Consider the following 18,529-nt stretch of genomic DNA (forward strand, 5'->3'; position numbering starts at 1 on the left):
ACCTCATTGTACCTTTTGATCTGATAACTTCATAATCTATATTTTTAATGGAACTCAAATGTTCGCTTTATTTAGGCTTCTGGATTATTTCAGTAACAACCCTCGTAGGTACTGTTTCATATGAGTTATTAAATTGGGACTGTGTCTGCAATCCAAGGCACTGATTTTAAGAACAGAAAAGTAATTTCTGAAATCCTACATTATTTATCTTTCAATTACTGTTCCTAACATTTATTACATTTCTGATCATGGGAACTAACAGTGAGAACGTTCATTGCAATTTCCACATTACAACAATGATTTCACTTAAAAATAATTTCATTGTGTGTAAAATTCTGTGAAGTATTTTGAAGCTTCAAAAAGCATAGGGTAAATGCAAGTTATTCTCTTCCCTCTACACTACCATAGCTCTTTGTAACCTGGACTTTGTAGAGTGGTCTTCACCTTTCTCATTGTAGGTTACTGTGTGTGTTCTGGCAGTCATTTATGATTAAGGACGAGTGACTTCCATTCAGAGTTGTGGATTCTGAGGTGGCAAATAAGGCCAGTGTGGGAATTGCAGAGTTTGTATCCTGATACCTTGCCCCCGATTTTTAACTCACCAGCCATTGGGAACGTCATTCCTTTTTTTATTTTTAAATGGTGGAATTAAGTTTACCATAAAGAAACTGCTTCGGAATCTAAAGAATTTTGCAACGTGACCACCAGTGCATCCATTATTTCCAGGGCCACTTTCTACAATAGTATGCAATAAGCAGCAACTGTTATTAGTTTGCCATTTTATGATACTCATTTGCCACAAGGCAATGAAACAACACTTTTGGTTTATTAAAATTATATAGTAATTGTCCAAGGTTGCTAGACATCCCGTTTCCAACAATAGTGAGATCTGTGTGAGAGTGGACCCCGTTGAAGAGAGCAAGTCTTGATGCATGTGAGTTTCATTTGGACCAATGAAAATAATGAGGTTTAAGTGTAGTGGCCATTATTTGAGTGAATAGTGATAGCACGGGGAACTGAGGCTTTGGTGAAAAGAGGCAGAGGCCATTTTGGATGAGCCATTGTGTGAGTGGGCCAGCAGAGAGGAAATACAATAATTTTCCCATATTTTAAAATACAATTTGAACTTTTAGCTACTTTGACACCAGTTGAAGATAAAGAAGGGTTGTGACTACTGAAATATTTTTCTCCGTAACTATTGCACAGCATCATGTACCATGCAGGTATGGAATCCAAATTTGAACTATTTTTCCTGACACATTGAATTTGTGTTTTCAGCTGCACAGGATTAGAGGAAAAAATTACAGCGAGGGTAAGACAACAAACAGTATCTGATTTTTAAATTAATTTTATCTGACCTCTAAGAGGCACTGTGAATTATCAGCCAAAAACTGTGCAGTGAGTGAATCGATAGATTTTCAGTTAGGGATATTGGAGCGTTAACATCCACCAGAACTGGATGAATGGGATTTCCATTTGGTTCACCATGAACCATTATCCTTCTAACCTGGAAGCAAAAGTGTCATTGCAGATGCAAGATATCATTTGATGCTAACTAGCCATTAACAATAACTTGCTATAAAACAGCAATAATGCTTAAATTGTTAGAAAAGTTTTCAAGAAAACTAGGAGTAATCCAAGCTATTAGTAAAAGGAAGTAGGCCTTAAGGAGAGTTTTAAAATTGGTGAAAAAGATGGTTGGGAGGGCTTTTAAGTAGGGAATTCAAGAAAATGAGATGCAGATGGCTTAAGGAAATCAGTTGAGTGGCAGAAAAGAGATGCACAAAAGATTGGAGTGAAAGAAACAGGAGTCATTGGGGCAGGGCGAAAATGCAATACTGAACGAGTTGGTAATAGAGGCAAGAACTAAGTGATAAGAACATGATCATTTTTAAAATTGGAAGCATGGGGACAGAATAACTGCAGGTTAGTGATGTCACAGGAGAAGGGGGACAACAATATTAATAGAACATATTTCAATGTGGAAAATATTTCAAAATACTTTGTAATGTTTTGCAGGGCAAAATTGATGATATTGTGATTGGGGGGGAATAAAGATGAGTCAAGCTCAGCTTGGTGCATCAAGGCACAAGTTGTGTGGCTTGCACTGAGTTACTACTGAAGGAAGGAAATGGAGGTTGCTACCAGGTAGGGTGTGGTGTAGTTGTTCAATGGCTTACTTACACCTTTTTCAAAGTATGGAACCTGCAAGTGTCTAAGGATACTTCCGATTTGTAATTTGTATAAAATGCACACCTCATCCAAATTATTGTCCATAACCAGAAGTGTTTGTGGACAAATTGCAATGCTGATATCAATGGCTTAATAATTAATGCTGTGTGTGCTCATCGTCTTTAATTTCTTACAGAATAAAGGCTCTCTCCAGTTTGAGGACAAATGGGATCTTATGCGCCCCATTGTCCTAAAGCTGTTACGACAGGAATCTGTAACGAAACAACAGTGGTTTGACTTATTTTCGTGAGTATTTCATTAAATTAATTGAGATTGTAAAAGCATTGGATAGAATGTTTTTATGTAACACAAGTTCAGTGAGGCTGCTCTTTTGGTTAATGGCATGGCCAGTTCACGATTCAAGCCAGTTAAGGATGTTGTGCAATATATTTGTTAGATAGGGTATCTGTGGCTTTGTGGGAGAGGTTGCGGCAAATATGATCAGAATTAAATTACCCTTATCAGGCCTGAGATGCCAGCTGCTTAGTGATACCAGCTACCTTCAGATGAGATGAAGCATCTGCATGTTGGGCCAAAAATTTTAAATTTTGTCGAGATGATTTGTAATTGTTTTGTAGTTGTTATGACTCAGTTGAAATTAAAACCTGAAAGTTCAGTTTTGTGGTATAGGACTCTGTGACGAAGAATTATGATTTTAGCACTTAGAATTGCTGTGGTACAAATAAAGTGTAGTAGTTGTCATATGACTTCAAGCACTTTGATTATACATGTGTTTGTTTGAGTAATCTACCATTGCTCTGAATTGAATTGCCTGTAATAATGGTGATCACTGTGCTTTTTAGTTTTTATTTCCACTTCTAAAAGTGACCCAAAAAGTGTTGGACTTGTTGTTTTAGTAGGTGATTTTCTAGCTCGTTAAAATTTATTATTCTAACTGTCCAAAATATTAGGGTAGACCTCTGCTGTAAGGTATATACTGTAAAGATTTGATGTAAAAATAATCATGGTTTGAGTTAACATTCCAAAGATCCCAGATCTCCAAGCTTTCATACCATAAGATCATTAAACCTAGGAGCAGAATTAGGCCTTTTGGCACATCGAGACTTCTCCACTATTTAATCATGCTGATTTTTTTCCCCCACTCAACCCTATTTCCTCTCTTCACCCAATAACTTTTGACATCCTTACTATTACACCCTTTACTATTACTATTTTGACACCCTTACACCCTTACTCCTTTTTAAATATACCCAATGACTGAACCTCCACAGCCATCTGTTGCAATAAATTCCACAGATGTACCACCCTCTAGCTAAAGAAATTCCTTTGTATCTCTATTCTAAGGGGACATTCTTCTATACTTGTTCTAAAGGGGAATACTTCCTAGACGTGCCCTCTGGTCCTAGACTCTACCATTATTGGAAAAATTCCCTTTGCATCCACTCTATCTGGGCCTTTCAATATTTGATAGTTTTCAATGAGATCTCTCTCATCCTTCTAAACTCCAGTGAGTACACGTCTAGAGCTATCAGACATTCCTGAGATGTTAACACTTTCATTCTCAGGTTCATTATCGTAAGCCTCCTCGGACCTTCTCTGATGCCAGCATATCCTTTCTTAGCTTTTGGGCCCAAAACTATTCACAATATCATGGATTCTATCTAATTGGGACACATTGGGATGATTCCATTTTGGCCTAATTAAGCAATTGTCCCAATTAGTTGAAGTTTAATGGAAATAGTTAAAAACATGCAACCAAGTCGATCTACTGTTTTACTGAGTAAACAAATTATGTATTTAAATAAAATACACAAATTAAAACACCACTAATACTACTACAGTACTGTAAAAGTGTATTAGTTACTAATAGTTATTGACCAAGGAATTCATCCAGTGTATGCTGCCGTGCTCTTTAAATTAACTGTAAATGAACAAAATCAGTGCAGACATCTAGTGCAGATAATGGACTGCCTTCATACAATGTTTCTGACAATTAAATCCTCCACATCTTCCTTTTTATTGTAATATTCAAGATGATTGTTGAAGACAAATTCTTCATAGCCTAATTTGTTGAAGTAGTAAAATAGTTCATTTTCAGAACTGTTTTGCATTTTTGGCATCTCTAAGTCTGAATGCCTGAAACACAAAACAGTTCTGAATTTTCTTACTCTTATTTCTCACCAACTATCTTTGACAAAAATCACTGCTTTTTGAACACAAATACATGCAACTGGCACTATTTAAAAACTGTTTGTTCTAAGCATGGTGTGGTGTCCCTAACAGCCTTATAAGAACATGTGACTAATACTAGTTTGAAACGGTTTGGCAAAAGTCTCTTGTGCCAGTTAAATGCCACAGTGTCGCAAATAAACAAAGGGAACCTGGCTATTTTCTCGATTGGTTTTTGTTCTTTAGGAACAATAAGTGGCTGTCAGATTAACTGATAACACAATTAACCAGAATCCACTCTACTCTAAATGTGGTTTGGATAATGCCTTAAAAATACTCAGCATTACACCTTGCTTTAAAGCCTTGTCGACTTGAAATGAATGCTAACATTGCATTTGCCTTCCTTACTGGCAACTCAACCTGCAAATTGACCTTTAGGGTATCCAGCACTAGGACTCCCAAGTCCCTTTGTGCTTCTGATTTCTGAACTTGCCATTTAGAAATTAGTCTATAACTTTATTCCTTCTTGCTAAAGTTCATCATGCACTCCCCTAAACTATATTCCATCTGCCACTTCTTTGCCCATTTGTCCAAGTCCTTCTACAGACCTCCTGCTTCTTCAGTACTACATGCCCCTCTACCTGTCTTTTAATCATCTGCAATCTTGACCACAAAGGTGTCATTTCCATCTCCCAGATCATTAATATATTATGTGAAAAGCAGTAGACCTAACACCAACACTGGCAGATTACCACTAGTCACCTGCAGCCAACCAGAAAAGGTCCCCTTTATTCTCACCTTTTTACCTCCTGCCAGTCAGCCAATCTTTTATTTTTGTTCTATCTTTCTTGTTATGCCATGGGTTCTCATCTTGTTTGACATGCAACATACTGGAGGAACTCAGCAGGTCAGGCAGCATCTGTGGGGAGGAATAAATTGTGAAGGGTCTTGTTTCAGGTTGAGACCCTTTGTTTGAAATGACGACTGTTTATTCTTCACCGTTGATGCTGCCCGAACTGCTGAGTTCCTCCAGCATTTGTGCATGTTACCCTGGATTTCCAGCATCTCCGGAATCTTTTGTGTCTATCCACATCTTGTTTAGCTTCCTCTGTGGCATCTTGTCAAAAGCCTTCTTTAAATCTAAGTAAACAACATAAGACAAAAGATCTTAAGATATAGGGCATTCAGTCCATCCAGGTCTGCTCCATCATTCCGAAATTGCTGATTTATTGTTCCTCTCAATCTCATTCTCCTGCCTTGATTAATCAAGATCTTAGCCTCCACATCTGTCTATGGCAATGAATTCTACAGATTTGCTGCCCTCTGGCTGAAGAAATTCCTCCTGGTTTCTGCTCTTAATGGACACCCCTCTATTCTGAGGCTGTGCCCTCTGTTCCAAGACACTTACACTGAAGGAGACATCCTCTCCACATCTCTATCTCTGCCTTTCAATATTCGATAGGTTTCAATGAGATTCCCCCCTTCCCCCATTCTTCTGAATCTAGTGAGTGCAGGCTCAGAGCCATCAAATGCTCCTCGTATGTTAATCCTATAATTCTGGGAATCATTCTTGTGAATCTCTTCTGGATCCAACATCCATGATTCTTCTTTGTTTATCCTGTGTACTCTTTCCTCAAATGATTCCAATAGATTTGTCAAGCAAGATTTTTCCTTATGCTGACTTTGGCCTTTTTATCAAGTACTCCAAAACATCATACTAAATGGATTCTAACATATTGACAACCACCAAAGTCAGGCTAACTGCCTTGTAATTTCTTGTCTTTTGCCTCCCTTCTTTCCTGAAGGGTGGAGTGACATTGTGATTTTGTAGTCTTCCTAAACCATTCCAGATTCTAGTGATTCTTGAAAGATTGCTGCTAATGCTTCCACAATCTCTTTAGCTAACTCCGAAAATCCTGGGATTTAGGCCATCTGGTCAAGGTGACTTATCCACCTTCTGACTTTTCAGCTTTTTCTCTTTCTCCCTGGTAATAGCGACTATGCTCGCTTCTGTGCCCGATGCTCAATTTCTGCCATGCTGCTGGTGTCTTCCACAGTGAAGACTGAAGCAAAACTTATTCAGTTCATCTGTTATATCTTTGCTCCCCATTACTACTACTCTAGCATCATTTTCCAATGATATACAGTGTATACATCCTATCTATTCCACTCATAATCTCATACTCATCTCCTGAGCTCCCACAAATGAAGTCCAAGCCTGTTCAATCGCATGAGTTCTGGACAAACAATTTCAGCATCATTATCAATTTAATGACATAATTTCTCTAGTAGGCTGACTAAAACTGTAGAGAAACTCCAGATGTTGCCTTTCCAGTGACTTGTACAACTGAATTGGCATATTCTAAATCGTATACTAAGAGCCCTGATTGATGAAGGCCAGCATGCTAAATGCCTTTTTCACCACTCTGTCTACCTTTGACTCCACTTTCAGGGAATCATGTAGTTCAACTTACAACACTCCTGACCATTCATTCTGAATTCCTACCTTGATTTGACTTTCCAAAATGCTACACTTCACACTTATCTGAATTACATTCTATTTACCAAACCTTGGCCCACTGACCCAGCTGATCAAGATCCCCTGTAATTCTTGATAAAGCTATTCAACTATTTTAGTGTTATCTGCAGACTTACTAACCAAGTCTTGTACAGGTGCTAGTATATCCCAGGGAAATTACTGATGTTAAGTTCTAGTATTTGCAGAGTGTTTTTGCTGTGAAATATCTTAAATATTTTATTGTATAGAAATGTATGAGATTTACTCTGGCCTGAAAAAGAGGTTTAATGCATTTATATTGTAAATTCCTTCGAAAAATAAGGCATGACTGATTTGAAAAATATTATTTTTATAAAGTGTTAATGTTTCATTTTCTACCTTTTATGCTCTGTAAACAAAGGCTAAATGTTGCATTTTTGCCTTATGGTTTGCTGTTTGAAAATTCTTAAATGGAATTTCATGCTCACAGAACATGATGATGAAAGTATTGTTGAGTACCTGTAGTCTCTTTGCAACTAATACCTGACACAGCCAATGTCTGAAAAAGGAAATTCCACTCCACCAGGGTTTTTATGTGCCTTCTTTGATGTGGGCGCCTAATGTTAGCACTTTGTAGTTGACTGCACAATTTAAGTCGCAGGTGACTTGTACATTATAGCACAAAATACAAAAGAAAATCATCCTTAATTTTAATTCTTGTGAGTTTCTATTTGTCTGTCTTCTATAGTCATATCAATTTTTAAAAATGTGTTAATGTAAGGCAAACATATTAATTTTTTTCTAGGTACCCTCTGCTATAATTTCATTGAAATTAACATTTCTTACATTTTGCAGAATTTTGCATTGAAAATTCTATTGTTACTTTATAGAGATGTTCACGCTGTCTGTTTGTGGGATGATAAAGGTCCAGCAAAAATTCATCAGGCTCTCAAGGAAGATATTTTAGATTTTATCAAACAAGCTCAAGCTGTAAGTTTGTGGCTTAGTTGTTCTTTTGTTGATTGTTATGTTATCTACACAAAAACAAGTATACTCAATTGTAAAATTCCTATTGTACTACATCTGTTAAATTTGTTTGTACTAAAAGTAATAAAAATTAGCTAAAATTCATTGCAGTAAGTATAGTATGCAAGTACACTGGTGTGTGGAAATCAATTTACTATCCATAACAATACAAAAGGAGTCCATTGGCTCATAGGGTTTATGCTGGCTCCCTGGTGAGCAATCTTGGCAGTCTAATTCTTCCTCTCATTGCTCTATGGCTGTGGTTTCCAAAGTGGGTGATATCGCCCTCCCTGGGGACAGTAGGAGTTTCTTTGGGGGGTGGGGAGTAAAGATAAAAGGGATGGTGGGGAGGGTACTCAGTAGCAAGGGAGGCAGCTGAGGGATTATATGCTAAATTTAAGAAAGGAATTGCTTATTGAAAGCATTTGATCTTCAGTGCCTCATAATTGATTATGATAATCATATAATCACCTCATCTCTTGCTAACTCCACTGTTCTCTTAGACTTTGCTCGAAGTGCATTATAGTTGAAAAACAATGTGACATTTCTGTATTTGGCAGTCATGAGAAATCTCAACTGAAGAAATTGTTATTTCTGGGTCTGGCCCTCACTATATTGCTGCTCACAACTGTAGTACAATGTTAGGTAGCACGATTCCCATACTCTAATTGTGTATTGGCCTTCTCCTCATCCATGTTCTATTGCCTCCTGCACAAGGAAATTATCATTCTTTTAAAGATTTAAGAATTGAAACTCGTTAAAGTGTTCTTTAGTTGTACTAGTATTAGGAAATGGTTATGTGGCTGGTTTAGCTATCGCTTTTACTGTGTCATGGCAAAGTCTCCTTCCCTTTAAAACAGATTTGTTTGCAGTTAACCTTTATACACCCAACTATTTTTGCCTGAACTGATGTAATATGTTAATTATGTTTTCTTTTGTAGAGGGTGCTGAGTCATCAGGACGACACTGCTCTATTGAAAGCCTACATTGCAGAATGGCGAAAATTCTTCACACAATGTGACATTTTGCCCAAGCCTTTCTGTCAGTTAGAAATTACATTAATGGGCAAACAGGGCAGTAATAAGAAATCCAATGTAGAAGACAGTATTGTGAGAAAGGTAGGAACATGTGAATTTAATGTTATTCAATATATTTCCTTAATCTTTTAAATTTATCAAATGTAGCTTCAGTGGAATATAGTTCCACTGCAGTTGCAGAATCACAGAATGACTGCAATATGGAAGGAGTTTATGATCATTTTTATCTGTACCAATAAGATATAGGAGCAATACAGCTCTCTCTATCCTCTCCCCGAGGTTCTGCAAGATCTTTAATTTTAGGTACCTTTTAAATGCTGCAATTAACTCTCCCTCATTTTGTAATCCAATGTTTTTTTTTGTTTTAAAACAAGGAATTCTTCTTCATTTTTTTGGCTCATCTGTCAGTCACCTTCATTCTATATGTGCTAGCTTAATGTAAATATTGTCCCGATGTACACTGCCCATTCCTGTTATAACTTTAAAGTTGCCTAGCAGCCACTTGTGTTTTACTGCGGAGAGTGGGAGCAAAGAAAAAACCTAGCAACAGTCTTTCCACGTCACAAAAGCTCCATATTCTAGGCTCGTTTAGTATTTTATTTTTTACTTCTTTAAAAGCTTACATCTTTCATCTTATACATTTCTGTCAAGTCATCTCTTTGTCATTTGGTCAAAGGAGAAAAGCCCAAGCTCACTCAACCTATCCTCATAAGGCATGCTCTCTAATCCTGACAGCATCCTGGTAAATCTCCTCTGCACTCTCTCTCAAAATCTTCAAATCGCTACTAAAAATTTAATGTGCAGAATGAAAACTTGCTCCAGTAGAATTCACGGAGGGGGAAATAAGCCCAAAGTTTATGCATAACCCTGTATTATAGGGGTGTTGCATTCCTAAAAAATGGGCAATATTGTGACTTTCTGTAATGCAAAGCCATGTCATCTGTGCATGTGTCAAGAATATTGATTTGTGAGTTCTGTAAGGGAGAATTTCTGTATCCTGAATGCTCATAATGTGGGGGTTGCTGGTACAGAAAACTGCTTAGTAAACTAGTTCAATTACAGGCTGTCATTTCATAGCAAGAGGCCATTTGAAAGATTTTCTTTGGAAACTGATGTCAGTCTTTTCTATTGATACCTAATTTATATGGATTATTTTAAACATAAATTTCTAAAATAACAATTTCCTTATCTTGGATGGTGAATATTGGTAGCTCGGGTTGAGGCATTTGATGTTGAGGTGTTTGCTGAGCTTGGCAATTAGCTTGCAGTAGTTTCATCACATTCAAGGTGGCATCCTTAATGTGCATTTGTTGGTGTTTCACTCTGCGAGGTGCTTGCGACTACATCAGGAGATGGTTATTAAGGAGAGAAAGTCGTTCATAACTTACTCATCACGCATTGAGACGTGTGATCTTCCCCTACATCAAGAATATATCAGAAATGACAGCTTGACTGCTCGAATCTCACAACATTGCAATCGCTCACAAACCAACAGTGACTTGAAGGAAGTTTGTCTCAAGAACCATGGTACCTGTAAAGACAACTGACAAAAGCAATGTGGTCTGCAGGATTACATTGGAAGACTCCAACAAGAACTACGTTGGCCAGACAGGATGTAAACTCAACTCGTTTACAGGAACACAAACGGGCAGTAGGAAGTCATGATTCACTGTTGCTGATTGCTGTACATGAAGACCAAGAAGGACTCCACTTCTAACTGTATCCTTGGGGTAGCCAGACTTACAGCAAAAAGAGGTTGAAGAGCACATGTGTAGTGACATAGCTATGCTTGAGACAAGTCTGTATCGGCTAGGGCTGTAGTGAAACCTTTGGTTAATAATGTATTACACGAGGGATTTAACTCACCCCAGCATTCTGAATGCGGCACTCCACCCTAGGCCTTCGTGAAGGTAGGGTCAAGAGAGGCAGAGGAGCCCTTACAAGCTGCTTTGAATTGTTTGACTTGGACTGTATTCAGGGATTTTTCTTCACAGGTATCACCAAATTAATTAAAACCTGCATGGATGAGCATCTTCTCCTTTAGCCTATCACCCCTACTGGGGCATAGCCTGTGGACAACAGCTCACTGGAGTTCTCTGTCCTGGACCAGTCTTTCAGTCAAGATGTAGCCCTTTGAAGATCCTTCCTCTCCCAGGGATGATGCATCTGGAGCTTTTGGCACTTCTGTAGCACTAAACTTGGGGCTGTCAGGGTATGAGTTATGGATGAGCGTAACACACAGATAAAACGATGGAGTAACTCAGCAGGTTAGGTAGCATGGATGGAGAGGAATAAACAGTTGATATTTTGGGTTGAGACCCTTCATGAAGACTGTAAATGAAGGGGGAAGAAGCTAGAATAAGAAAGTGGGAAGGAGTACAGGCAGGCGATAGGTGAAGGTAGGTGAGTGGGGAGGAATTAAGTGAAAAATAGAAAAGGTTAAAGAGATGAAGAAGAATCAATCTGATAGGAGAAGAGAGTGGCCTCCGTCCATTTCTGTCATGGTCTAATCTCCTCTCCTATTAGATTCCTTCTTTAGTTCTTTGTCACTATTAGGGAGGAGGCAGACGAGCCTGCAGATATACACAGTGTTTTAGGGACAGCTTCTTTCCCTCTGCCATCAAGTTTATGAAAAGTCCATGAACACTACCTTAATATTTTCCTCTATTTTGGTACTAATTATTTTTAATATATTTCATATTGTAACAGTAATTTATTGTGTATTGTAGTGTGCTACTGCAAAATAACAAATTTCATGACATGTCAGTGATAATCAGCCTGATTCTGATTCAGATACCATCTATAAATTTGCATATCTGTTATAATCTCAGATGGCAATAAGGAGGCATATAGGAATGAGATGTATCGGCTGGTTGAATGCTGTTGTAAAAATCTCACTCAATTTCAGCAAGATTATGGAATTAATTGTCAGCTTCAGGAAGGGGAAGTTGGCAGAACATACATCAGTTCTCGTTGAGGGATGGAAACGATGAGCAGCTTCAAGTTCCTAGTGTTAGCATCTTTGCGTAACTGTCCTGGGCTCAATACAATCACAAGGCTTGCCAGAAATCTACCGTAGATTTCGCACTACAGAGCGCACCTGATTAAAAGCCGCTGGCTCTAATTTTAGAAAGAAAATCAATTTTGTACTTGTACAAGCCGCACCGGATTTTCGGCCGCAGGTGTCCCACGTTGTAATATGAGATATTTACACAGAAAGATATTACACGTGAGGATTTTTTAACTTTTAATTAAATCCATATGGTAACATAAACAAATACATATTGCAAATGCTTTTTTTCGAACCGTGCCTGTAACGCGGCTACTTTTAAATATACGTTGCGTATACTTTTTTACTGAACAACATTCCAATATCTCCTAACGACTGGTAAAAAATATATATACTGCAGCCTACCAGGAAAAGTTATTGATCGCCTTTAACTTAAAAGCAGCGTTCGCTCAGATCTAATGCCGCTCGCGTAATGCGCTCGCCCCCCTCCTTCCCGTTTATCGCAAACCGGTATTTCCCACAAGACGCGGCGAAACCGGGTGTGACGTCATAGCATCCCGCGATGTAGTACAGAAAACAAATATAGTTAAAACACTTCTAACTTTAACTAGAAAATGAATTACTAAGCGAAAATATTATAAACTAAATAACTGCCATAAAGGCAGCACAATGCTTTTCTTCGAGTGTTTTCCATGTTGATGAGGGTGAGTACAAATGACTGATTTACAATAATTGTGAAAGTGCGCTTGATTTATCGTACAATTTCATTGGACCTCTTGTGAACTACTCATCAATTTTATTGGCCTACTGTTACGAGGCAAAATGTTTTTGGCGGCATGAAAAAAAATCATGCATTAGCCGCACCGTATTAAAGGCCGCAGTGTTCAAAGCTGTTCAAAATGTGGGAAAAAAGTAGCGGCTTATAATCCGACATCTACAGTACTTTGTGGGAGTTTGGTATGTTGCAAATTTCTACAGATGTATAAAGGTTGCATCACTGCCTGGTATTGAGGCTCCAATGCACAGAGTCACAAGAGGCTACAGAAGGTTGTAGACTCAGCCAGCTCCATCACAGGCATAACCCTCCCAGCATCTAGGACAGCATCAAAAGACAATGCCTGAGGAAGGTGCCAGCTGTCATTAAGGACACTCGCCACCACCCAGAACATGGCCTTTTCTTGTTACTCCTTCAGGAAGGAGGTTCAAGAGGTACTTGGTGATTAAGGAAGAGCTTTTTCCTCTTCGGCATATTTTTGAACAGTCCATGAACACTACCCCATTATTTCTCTTTGCACTGTTTACTTTGCATTTTATGGTAATTTTATACTTTTGCATTGTACTGCTGCTGCTGCAAAACAACAAATTTCATGTCATATAAGAAAGTGAAAATGAATTGATTCTCATTCTGTGGCAGATGTTGAATCATAACAATTTCTGAGCTAGTTCACATTTGACAAGAGTTCTGCATAATTTCATTTCTGCCATTACATGATTGTAGCAGGTAGGGTGCATGAGAGGGTATCAGTGCAGTTAAGTACTGCTTCTAACATCCAGTGTTGCCTTCTGTCTCTTTATAAGCAATGATAGTATCTTCAGTGTGGAGTAATCCTTGTTGTTACTGGCTTGTTCTGTTTCTCCTGCACTTTTTCCACCAATTGTCAGATTTTCATGTTTTATTTTGTTAGACATTAACCTTCAGACCTGTGGATGTCTTTTTTACCCTGTGGTGTGAAACATGGTCACTGAGGCAGATTAGTGAAGCTCTAAAAGTTACTGTTATGATGTGACATATGACTGATCGATAGAACATTAAAGCACAGTAGAGATCCTTCGGCCCACAATATTGTGCTGACCTTTTAACTTTTTCTAAGATCAATCTAACTTCCTTCTTAAATAACCCTCCATTTTTCTATCATCATGTGCCTATCTAAGAGTTTCTTAATTGCCTCTAATGGGGCATGTTAGAATATTTTTGAAAAATTTTATTAGCTATTCCATAGTGCAGGTAAATGATGAGACAGCTTAATCTTTTATATTTGACAAAGCTTATTAATTTGAATATAGCAAATCAATCTGAACTTAATATAAAAAGTATATAATATAGTATTTAAAGGTTTGTGGGGGGGGAGAAATATTAATTTACCCTTTTTACCTGCTCCTTTGGGCTGTACTTTGTTGAGAAATGCAACTTGATTTCCTGTGCAAGTTTTCATGAAGATGATTGACTTGACCTTGAATTTTCTGGTGGTATCATGTGTGAAGTCCAGTTGTGGACTTCCTCACTTTTTGTAGGATTATGCATTTTATTTTTAATTTTTTTTCATTATTTGAGAAATTGAGTTTTGTGTTTTTTTTCCAGATTTTAAGTGGTTTTGGATATTTCTGAGCAGTGTGGTGATGGAGGACAGCTTAATTTAAAAAAAAATAGTTCATTGCCACAACTTTCAACTCATCCCCCATCTTTAAGACAGAACTTTCAGCTGGGAGGCCCTGCCAGGCAAAGCTTATTGAGAGCATGGGTGGGGTGCCCACAAAACCCCAGCTTCAATATTTATAGTAAAAGAATAGGGAAGAGAAAATCCATTTCCTTAATTGTAGGATGTTTCAATTCTTTCAGCTTATGCTCGATACCTGGAATGAATCGATCTTTTCAAATATTAAAAATCGTCTTCAAGACAGTGCAATGAAGCTAGTACATGCTGAACGACTAGGAGAAGCCTTTGACTCGCAGCTCGTCATTGGGGTCAGGGAAAGTTATGGTAAGTTTATGTAGATTTCCTAATTAATAAAACAAGAAAATTGGTAAATGAATTTTTATCAGAATATTTGGAAGAGATTAAATATTCATTGGGTTATAAATTATATTTTTAGATTTGTAATTTGTAATTTATTATACAGTACTATGCAAAAGTCTTGGGCACTGGTATATAGCTAGGGTGCCTAAGACTTGTATGGTACTATATGTACTAAATGTTTACCAATATTAACAAAAACTTAAGACTCACAGATATTGCGGTTTCAAGGGCAAATAAAGAGAATGAAGAATGATATACTTCAAATCAAATCAAAATTAACACATATAGGAACTGGTTTTAAAAAAACAGTTTACAGTATTGTGCAAAAGTTTTGGGCACCCTAGTGTGCGCTCTCTCTCTCAAGTCTCTGTAGACTTGAAGTAGTGGGGGGGCAAATATTCTTGCAGGAAGGTTGTTGGTACTGCTCCAGGAGTTTAAGCTAGAGTTGTGATGGGGTAGATAGGATTCAGAGTGCCAGGGTAGCTGGTGGAGTGGTTGTGGGGAAAGTAGATGTTAAGCCCAGAATCAAAGTCATGAATGGAAAAGTTAAACAAGGTGGGACTAATGTTCTGAATTGTGTCTATTTCAATGCAAGGAATATTGTAAGTAAGGCACATGAGCTTAGAACATGTATCAGCATGTGGAATTATGATATGTAGCTATTAGTGTGACTTGGTTGTAGAAGGAGCAGGACTGGCAGCTCAATGTTCCAGGGTTCTGTTGATTTGGACATGATAGAGCAGGAGGTATTAAAGAGTGAGTGGGCATTACTCGTGAGTGAATATGTCATAGTAGTGCTTAGACAGGACAGGCAAGAAAACTCTACTGAGGATATAAGGGTGGAACTCAGGAATAAGAAAGGGATGACAATGCTAATGGGATTATATTAAAGACCTCCCAATAGTCAGTTCGATTTAGATAAGAAAGTTTGTAGGGATACAGCAGATAGTTGCAAGAAAAATAAGGTTGTGGTAATAGGTGATTCTAGAATCCCATACTGTAAAAGGACTGGGATAGAGTTTATCAAATGTGTTCAGGGAAGTTTACTTAATATATAGAGGTCTCGATCAGAGCTTGCAATACTGGATCTCCTGTTAGAGAATGAGACAGGGAAGGTGACAAATGTGTGTAGGGGAAGACTTTGGATCTAGTGATCATAATTTCATTACTTTCAAGATAATTAAGGAGAAGGGCAAGGCTTGTCCTTGGGTTGAGATTCTAAATTGAAGAAAAGCCGGTTTTGATGGTATCAGAAAGTAACTGGCAGGTTTGAACTGGGGCAGATATTTTTCTGCAAAGAGATGCTTGGTAAGTGGGAAACCTTCAAAAGAGAACTATTGAAAGTACAGAGTTTGAACAGTATGTTTCTGTTAAAATAAATGGCAAAGCCAGCGGGTTTAGGGAATCTTGGTTTTTGAGGGATATTGAAGCCCTGGTTTGGAAGAAGGAGGTGAGTGGTGGGTCTTGGCAGCAAAGAACAAACAAGTGTAAGAAATGCAAGAGAAGGGAAAACAGGAGGGCCAAAAGAAGGTATGAGGTTGCTCTGGCAGACAAGATGAAGGAGAATCCTAAGGGATACTTTAAGAGTGTGGCGACATTAAGAGCAAAAAGATAGCAATGGACAAAATTGAATTCATTGTGAGGGAGATCTTAAACGTATTTTTTGTAATCTGTATTTACTTGGGAGGTGGGCACAGAGTCTGTATAACTGAGACAAAAAGTAGTGATGTCATGGACTGTATTCAGATTACAGAAGAGGAGGTGTTTTGCTGTCTTACCACAAATTCAGGTGGATAAAGTCCCCAGGGCCTTGTGGGAGGCTAGTGCTGAAATTGCAGGGGACCTGGTAGAGGTATTTAAAGCATCCTTAGCCATGGGTGAGGTGCTGGAGGACTGGAGGATAGCTAAAGTTCTGGGAAATTGTAGGCTGGTGAGCGTGATGTCAGTGATGAATACATTATTATAAGGGACAGGATATATAATTATGTGGATAGATAGGGTCCAATTATACATAGTCAACATGGCCTTGTGCGTGGTAGATCATGTCTAACAAATTTTGAGAACTACAAGGAGGTTACCAGGAAAGTTGATAAAGGAAAGACAGTGTATATTGTCTACCTGGACTCCATCAAGGCCTTTAACGAGGTGCTGCATGAAGGCTGTTCCAGAAGATTCAGTTGCTTGGCATTCAGGATGAAGCAGTAAGTTGGAATCAACATTGGTTTCGTGGGAGGAGCTAGAGAGGGGTAGCAGATGGTTGCCTCTGATTGAAGGCCTTTGATTAGTGGGGTGTTGCAGGGATTGGTGCTGGGTCCATTGTTGTTTGGAAGTCTGTGGAAACCTCATTCCACAAGTGTCTGTGAGTCTGCTGGAGAAGTCAAGCCAAATCTGAGTCTGCTAGAGGCAGAAGACAGCCTGTTCTAGGCTTGGAGGACTGCTTAAGTATGTGGGTATATGGGTGGAAGGAGGAAACAGGGCTTGTTTGGCTGTTGTTATTTTGTTGCTTGTGGTCTTATTTGTGTTCTGTTATTTTGCAAAGTATCATGGCAATGCAATGTTGGTGCTAGAATGTGTGGTGACAGCTGCAGGCTGCCTCCATCACATCGTTGGGTTGTGTTAACACAAATTATGTATTTCACTGTACATTTCAATATGCATGGAATAAATTTAATGTGAATTATCTATGTTAATAACTTGGATGATGTGGTAAATTGGATCAGCAAATTGAGATATGTGTTAAAGTTATAGAAGACATTGGTGGTGCCATAGTTGAAGGATTGTCCTGTTCTGGTCACCTACCTACAAGAAAGATATCAATAAAACTGGGAAATAGAGAAATTTACAAGGATGTTACCAGGAACTGAGGACCTAAGTTATAGGGAAAAATTACGTAGGGATTTTATTCCCTGGAACATGGAAGGATGAAGATATAGATAGTGTAAATACACACAGGCCTTTTCCACTGAGGTTGGGTGAGACCAGAAGTAGAGGTCAGCAGTTAAGGATGAAAGGTGAAACATTTTGCAGGAATCTGAAGAGCAGTTTCACTTGGTGGCGTGAGTGTGAAATGAGCTGATAGCGGAAGTGGTCGATGCAGGTTCAGTTGCAATACTGGGGTAGGTATGTGGATGGGAGGAGTATGGAGGGCGTTGATTGTTGGAACTAGGCAGAATAGCAATGTGGCAAGGACTGGGACCATCTATGCTGCAGTGGTTATGACTGTTTTTCCCAATTGTGGAGTTGAGCATTCAGGCAGCATGCACTTAAACACAAAGAAAAAATTACTTGTAAGAAGCGTTTTAACTACCAGATATTAGTTATAACTGGGTTTGAAGGTTGAGGCTGAAGAATTTTTTAAGCAACTGCAAATTCTGACACCCAGGTTCTTTTACAAGTTATAAATTTGCGCATGATAAAGAGAAAAGAAAAATCAGGAAATGTTCTGCACTTTTTAATTTGTTTTGTCCTTCAATTATAGCAAGTGTTATTAACTTATCTGATACTGGTTTTCAAAAGTGATTTTTTTTTGTGTGTAACATTCTTCCTCACCAGGTTTTGTTTTTCTTCAATTGCAGTCAACCTGTGTTCAAATCCAGAAGACAAGCTTCAAATTTATCGTGATAATTTTGAAAAAGCATATTTAGATTCAACTGAAAGATTCTACAGGACACAGGCCCCATCTTACTTACAACAGAATGGTGTACAAAATTACATGAAATATGTAAGTTAGATTCAGTAAAATATAAAGTATAATGTATTAGTACATAAATGGCATAGTTTGAGTGAATGATAATTTAAAAAC

General features: G+C 38.2%; 1 protein-coding gene across 3 annotated transcripts in view; it reads left to right on the forward strand.

The window, feature by feature from the left end:
• Positions 1–18,529, forward strand: part of LOC140726800 (cullin-5) — a 72,627-nt gene that overhangs the window by 9,973 nt on the left and 44,125 nt on the right. For 2 of the 3 annotated variants that reach the window (XM_073043644.1, XM_073043643.1), the window contains exons 2-7: positions 1,279–1,312; positions 2,369–2,478; positions 7,750–7,849; positions 8,827–9,003; positions 14,550–14,691; positions 18,303–18,448. In XM_073043644.1, the coding sequence (XP_072899745.1) occupies positions 2,408–2,478; positions 7,750–7,849; positions 8,827–9,003; positions 14,550–14,691; positions 18,303–18,448 (636 nt within the window). In that variant the 5' untranslated portion in view covers positions 1,279–1,312; positions 2,369–2,407. The remainder of the gene's footprint in view (positions 1–1,278; positions 1,313–2,368; positions 2,479–7,749; positions 7,850–8,826; positions 9,004–14,549; positions 14,692–18,302; positions 18,449–18,529) is intronic. The other variant, XM_073043642.1, reaches the window with a different exon arrangement.

The sequence above is a fragment of the Hemitrygon akajei genome, chromosome 4 (genome assembly GCF_048418815.1).
Source record: "Hemitrygon akajei chromosome 4, sHemAka1.3, whole genome shotgun sequence".
Classification (NCBI taxonomy): Eukaryota; Metazoa; Chordata; class Chondrichthyes; order Myliobatiformes; family Dasyatidae; genus Hemitrygon; species Hemitrygon akajei.